Below are 6,205 nucleotides of genomic sequence, written 5' to 3'. Positions count from 1 at the left end.
CTCTTCCCAAATCCTGCCGTGGTGTCCCGAGCTGAGTGTCCCTGAAAGTCTGCGCTGGCACCGGGGCATCCCCAGTTCCCGAGGGAGTTCCCGAGGGATGGAGGTGTCCCGGCGCAGCGGGCGGGCGGGACTCGATGCCTTTCTCCACAACCACCGGCCCCGCAAAGCAATAAAACCACGGAGGGGCCGCGGGGAGATCCCGGGATCCGCTCCCGGCGCGGCGCCGGGGCCCGGGCGGGCACGAGGGCGATGCCGGGGGAGCCTTCTCACGATGCCAACTGCCCTTAAATTGGGATCCGGGTCTTTGTAAGCAATGTCTGTGTATTATGTGTAAATATGAGGGACAAATTTGAAATTACTGCCTTTTCCCTGTTTATTTTTCTGAGTAATTCCAGATGTACTTTAGTCTCTCTACTGTCAAAACTTTTATATTGTAAATCTGATGCTGGTGGCTTTTTTGGTTATTTTGGTTTTTGGTTTTTTTTTTTTGTAAAAAAGTGACCAAAAAAGAAAAAAAAAAGAAAAAAGAAAAAGGAAAAAAAGTCTGCATCTCTCTATGTTGTCAGTTTTAGGCTGTAAATTCCAACTATCAATAAAAGCTCAAAATTCACGTGCCAGTGCTGGGTTCCTCCATGCTGCAGGACACGCCGAGGGTCCCAAGGGGGCTCTGGGATGGTCGGGGCCAGGAGTGGGGCTGGACTCCTGATGGAATCATGGAATCCCTGAGGCTGGAAAAGCCCTCCCAGTCCCAGCTGTGCCCGACCAGCACCTTGTCCCCAGCCCAGAGCCCTGAGTGCCACCTCCAGGTATTCCTTGGACACCTCCAGGGATGGGCACTCCAAAGCTCCCTGGGCAGCCCCTGCCAAGGCCTGACCCCTTTCCATGGGGAAATTCCTGCGGGTGCCCCCGTGAGGCTCCCCTGGCCCGGCCTGAGGCCGTTCCCTCTGCTCCTGTCGGGTTGGAATGGTGGGAGCAGAGCAGGAGTGGGTGGGACAGAGCGGACCCAGCGTGGTGCAGAGGTTCCCGTGCCAGGAGCCCCCCAGGAGCTCTGCCCTGTGACCCAGGAGCGGAGCCTGCCCTGTGCTGGCCCGAGGCTCTGCCCTGTGTCCCTGTGCTCAGCAAGGCAAAAGGAGCGTCTCTCATATTAATTTTTTTATTAAATTCCGTTAGTTTTCTCTTTATAGAATAACCTTTTCCTCTAGGCACAAATACAATACAAGGACTCTGCATGTTTGACACAATGTACAGAAACTTCAATAATCTACAACTGCTCAGGTAAGTTACAAAACCTCCGTGTTACACCTGCACAGCCAGGGTGGTACAGAGGAACGGGACGACTGTACAAAGAGCTCTGCACTGAAATAAAATGCTGGACTTTAAAAACAAGATGGGTGGAGGGGCTGGCGGAGCTGGGGGGGTCAGTCCTGGGGGTGCTGGGGGGTCCCGGGCAGCAGTGGGGCCGCTGTGACCCCACGGTGCCCTCTGGGGCCCCCCACGCCGAACCCCCAGTTCACACCAGTGCGGGGGCGGGGGGCTGCAGGAGCCAATTCGGTACCGAGAGCCACCCCCAGCACTGAGGGGCAGCAGCTGCAGGGGGACAGCGGGGACAGGGACAGCGGGGCTGGGACAGGGACAGGAGCTGCTCCCCTGGGCCCCCCCGGGCTCGGCACAGGCAGAGCACAAAGGGGGCACCTGGGGAGGGTTGGAGGGAGGAGAGCCCAGGGTGGGGGGGGATGTGACCTGTGCAAAGGAGACCCTGCAGAGACCAGGTGGCACTTGCAGGGCCACTGCCCCAGCCCTGTCCCAGCCCTGTGTGGCTTCAGCCAGAGGGGACCCTCATCCCAGGGCTGGTTTCGTCCCCACTCCTAGGAGGGGACAGAGTGGCACCCAGGAGGCTGCAGCACTTGGCACGTCCCGCAGGGAATATGCCCCCCGGGACAGCCAGCCTGGAGGTAGAGACTGTCCCAGCCAGGACAGGGACCCCAGCAGGACACAGGACACAGCCCGAGGAGCCTCCTGCCCACTGGGAGCAGCGTGGCCACGGCCACGTTCCCCCCCCACCCCGCCAGGGACACGGAGCCAGCACCTGCAGCATCCCCACATTCCCAGCATTCCCGTTCCTGTGCACAGCTGGGAGCGGCTCCAGGGTGGGACACAACACGGGATGGTCCCGGTGCTCTGTGCTATCCCCTCTGCCATCCCCTGAGCTGCAGGGCTCCCTCTGCCATCCCCTGAGCTGCAGGGCTCCGTCCCCTCTGCCATCCCCTGAGCTGCAGGGCTCCGTCCCCTCTGCCATCCCCTGAGCTGCAGGGCTCCGTCCCCTCTGCCATCCCCCGAGCTGCAGGTCCCGGCTCCAGCAGGACGGGAGCGAAGCCCAGGACTCACTCCCAGGGCGGGAGGGGCAGGGCAGGTTCCGGGGGGCTCTGGCAGACATGCAGGGGGGCAGGATGAGGGGCAGGACGAGGGGGCAGCTCTGCCTCCCCCAGCAGTGTGGGGTGGGGGTGTGGGGCGCAGGACCCCCTGCCCAGGGAGCTGGAGCGGGGCTGGGGCACACGGAGGACACGGGGTCACGACACGGCTCAGACGGGGCCGGGGGCGGGATGGGGCCCCCGCCCGCTTCAACGCGAGGAATCCCTCCCTGCGCCACCCCACCCCGGACACGCCCGTCCTGCCCGGTGGGCGGGAGGAAGGGCCGCTCCTCCTCTCCCTCAGTCCCGGGCTCGGCCTCTAGCCCGGCGCTGCCTCTGCTCCCGCTGCGGGCCCGGCAGCCGTGCCTGGAATTGCGGCTCCGCTGAGCCGGGCTCACGCGTCCGACAGGCAGCTCTGGATGCGGTCGATCCACTGCTGGGCCAGCTGCACGTCCTGGGCGCAGAAATTGTAAACTCGTTTCGTCGTCTTCAGCTGCGGGCAGAGAGAGGCGGGGCTGAGGGCTGTGCCCGGGACAGCTCCGGAGCCCGGAGTGACCGGAGTGAGCGGAGCTGCCAGCGCCAGCCCCTGGGGACACTCACGTCGAAGAAAGCTTTCTCATCCACCGTCTTGGGGGCCCCCATGGTGGGGGTCCCCGGGGTGATGGACTCCACCTCAGCCAGGTCGATGACGCCCTTGCACTCCGTGTCCATCCGGCTGTCGTAGTACCGCAGCTGCGGGAGAGCTGCATTCAGGGCAGGGCAGGGATGGGATTGGGATGGGATTGGGATGGGATGGGATGGGATGGGATGGGATGGGATGGGATGGGACAGAGGGACAGGACAGACCCCAGGGCCCAACCGGTACCTGATGTTTGGTTTTATCCAGCACAAACCACCGAGACTTCCAGGGTTTCATGAAGGCGCCTTTCTTGTACAGAGATCCCTCGTAGGATCTGTGGGGCATGGAGGGGCCGGAACAGCGGGGTCAGGGATGGAAACCCACCGGGACCCACATCCTGCTCCCCAGGGAGGATCCCCCTCCTGCTGCCACCATTCCCAGCCCATTCCCAGCCCCGCCTGCCTGTTCTCGCTCTCGGACATCTGGAACTGGCTGTAGAGGGTGGAGGTGCTGCGGCGGCCGCCGGGCTTCCCGCTGGAGGGGGTGGAGGTGCTGCTGGTGTCGCTGTCCAGGCTGAGGTTGAGCGTGGAGCCCACCCCGCTCTCCTGCAGGTACACGCCCAGCGAGCGCCGGTGGTGGGACAGCCCCGATGACATCAGCAGGGAGCTGGGGGTCTGCGGGACAAGGACAGTGTGAGGGGGGCTGGGGCTGAGCTCCAGCAGCAGCAGCAGCACCAGAACCAGCACCACAACCACGGTCAGAACCAGCAGCAGCAGCACCCAGAAGCAGCACCAGCCTGCCACGCCCTGTCACACCTCTGTCACAGTCCTGTCACAGCCACTGCCACACCATCACAGCCCTTGCCACAGCTACACCCACACCCTGTCACACACTGCCACGCCCTGCCCCATCCTGTGACAGTGCCTGGCACAGCCCTGTCACCCCCTGTCACCTACCCTGTTGCCCTCCTGCCGCCCCTCTGTGCGCTGGGACGCTTTCACCTTGTCCCACGTGTCCTTCCAGCGCTCCGGGACCTGCCCCAGCTCCATCTCCAGGTTGTGCAATTCCTGTGGGGGGATTCCACCATCAGCCCCGGAGGGGACAAACCCCCTGGGGCCGCTGTCCGTGTCCAGGGGCTCTGCCATGCCTGGGGCAGGACGCCCACCTCGAGCAGTTTGGAGATGGCGTCGGGCTCCACGCGGCTGCGGTTGTCGTAGCAGGGCCAGATGATGCGGCGCTTGCTCTGCGGGGCCGCCGTGTCCTGGCGATCCGGCTCCTCCGCCGGCTCCGGCTGCCCCTGCGCCAGCTCCCAGTCGTACGGGGGGCCCTCGGACAGCGTCTCCTCCGTGTAATAATCCCACACCTTCAGGTTGGAGATGTTGCTGTACGGCCTCAGCACCTGCGGGAGGGGCGGGGGCGGATCAGGAAGGGCAGCGGGGCCAGGCTGGACATTCCCGGCCAGACCAAGGGGACAGTGTGTCCACATGGAGCGCTGGGAGTGTCCAGCCTGGAGAAGGGAAGGCTCCAGGGAGAGCTCAGAGCCCCTGGCAGGGCCTGGAGGGGCTCCAGGAGAGCTGCAGAGGGACTGGGGACAAGGCCTGCAGGGACAGGACCCAGGGAATGGCTCCCAGTGCCAGAGGGCAGGCATGGATGGGATCTGGGCAATAAGGAATTCCTGCCTGGGCTGGAATTGCCAGAGCAGCTGGGGCTGCCCCTGCATCCCTGGAGTGTCCCAGGCCAGGCTGGACACTGGGGCTGGAGCAGGCTGGGACAGTGGGAGGTGTCCCTGCCATGGCAGGGGTGGCACTGGAGGGGCTCTGGGGTCCCTTCCCAGGGGACAAATCCCAGCTCCAGCTGCTCCTGCAGGGAGGATCCCGGGGTGCTCCCAGCCCCCCTCCAGGTGCCCCCAGCTCTCACCTCCCCGTCCTCAGGTGCGTACAGGTAGTTGAAGAAGATGGGAGCTTTCTTGTTGAGGCGGTCGATGTAATCCCAGATGGATTTGGAGACCTGCTGGCCCTTCCTCTCGCCCTTCTCCTCGTACAGGAGCCCTGGGGGACAGAGGGGACACCAGGTGTGACGGGGGCAGGGGCAGGTGCCACCCCTGGCCCCGCACGCCGTGCTCACCCAGCTCGATGCGCTCGTAGTCCGAGTCCAGCAGGAATGTCCGGAAGCGGTTGGAAATGTAGTGGTAGCTGAGGAACTTCAGGTAGTACTGGCTGAACTCGAACTCCATGGGGAACTGCAGGTGGATCTGCAGGAGAGCCCCGGGATGGCTGGGATCCAGGCACACGGGCTGGGCTGGGCCCTCCCGCCTGCCCCAGGGGACACTCGGGGGTCCCAGGAGGCACTGAGGGGTCCCTCTGGGCGCTGGGGTTCCCACTGGACACTCACGGACTTGGGTGTGCCTGGGGGGCACTCAGGGGTCCCCCCCGGTCACTTGGGGGTCCCGCCAGGCACTCGGGGGCCCCTGGCCCAGGTGCCAGGGCTCACCTGGTGCACACAGTCCAGGAACTGGAGGAAGATGGGGGCGAAGCCGCTGCTCTGCCCCGCCAGGGTCTGGGCGCCGCGGTGGCTGAAGCGGTGGCCGAAGGAGAGCCACTCCTTCTCCACCAGCAGCCGGAAGCCCTCCAGCGTCCGGTAGTAGGGGTCGGACAGGAGCTGCACCAGGGACACCACCTGCGGGGACAGGGAGCTCCAGGGGCTGTGGGGGGACGGCCACGGGGCCCCCCGGCCGGCGCCGTGCCCTCACCTGGGTGGTGATGTCCCAGCCATCCTCCAGACTGACCAGCACGGACGAGCCCGTGTCCAGCAGCTCCACCACCAGCACCGAGATCTGCAGGATCTTGTGGATCTGCCAGGACAGGCCCAGGAGTGAGGGGGGCACAGGGAGTTCCTGGGCTGGGTGTGGGGGCAGCGTCCCCTTCTCTGCAGCGAGGCCACACTCGGGGGTCACAGGGGCCACCACCCTGTGCTCGGACCCGGCAGCAGCAGCAGGGACAGGGGACCCTCACCCCCACTAGAGTGGGATCCCTCCCACAGCTCCACACTGGACCAGATCCCCTGGGCTGCTGCCCCTGGCTCATCCTGGCACTGCCCTGTCCCAGCCCCTCCGGAGCATCCTGTGGGTCCTGCCTGGCATTCCCAGCCAGCAGCTCTGTCCTGCACCACGGAGCTGAGC

At 64.9% G+C, this 6,205-nt stretch overlaps 1 protein-coding gene across 3 annotated transcripts in view; it reads right to left on the bottom strand.

The window, feature by feature from the left end:
- Positions 1-1,139: 1,139 nt before the first annotated feature.
- SBF1 (SET binding factor 1) overlaps positions 1,140-6,205 on the bottom strand; it is a 73,005-nt gene continuing 67,939 nt past the window's right edge. For all 3 annotated transcript variants that reach the window (XM_059847660.1, XM_059847661.1, XM_059847662.1), the window contains 10 exons: positions 5,777-5,878; positions 5,518-5,703; positions 5,152-5,278; positions 4,945-5,075; positions 4,193-4,426; positions 3,984-4,094; positions 3,490-3,701; positions 3,274-3,361; positions 3,009-3,140; positions 1,140-2,901 (listed from right to left, as the gene is read on the bottom strand). In XM_059847660.1, the coding sequence (XP_059703643.1) occupies positions 2,803-2,901; positions 3,009-3,140; positions 3,274-3,361; positions 3,490-3,701; positions 3,984-4,094; positions 4,193-4,426; positions 4,945-5,075; positions 5,152-5,278; positions 5,518-5,703; positions 5,777-5,878 (1,422 nt within the window). In that variant the 3' untranslated portion in view covers positions 1,140-2,802. The remainder of the gene's footprint in view (positions 2,902-3,008; positions 3,141-3,273; positions 3,362-3,489; positions 3,702-3,983; positions 4,095-4,192; positions 4,427-4,944; positions 5,076-5,151; positions 5,279-5,517; positions 5,704-5,776; positions 5,879-6,205) is intronic.

The sequence above is a fragment of the Haemorhous mexicanus genome, chromosome 5 (genome assembly GCF_027477595.1).
Source record: "Haemorhous mexicanus isolate bHaeMex1 chromosome 5, bHaeMex1.pri, whole genome shotgun sequence".
NCBI classification, from domain to species: Eukaryota; Metazoa; Chordata; class Aves; order Passeriformes; family Fringillidae; genus Haemorhous; species Haemorhous mexicanus.
Note: the sequence above shows the minus strand (reverse complement) of the source record. Positions and strands in the feature narration are given on the sequence as shown.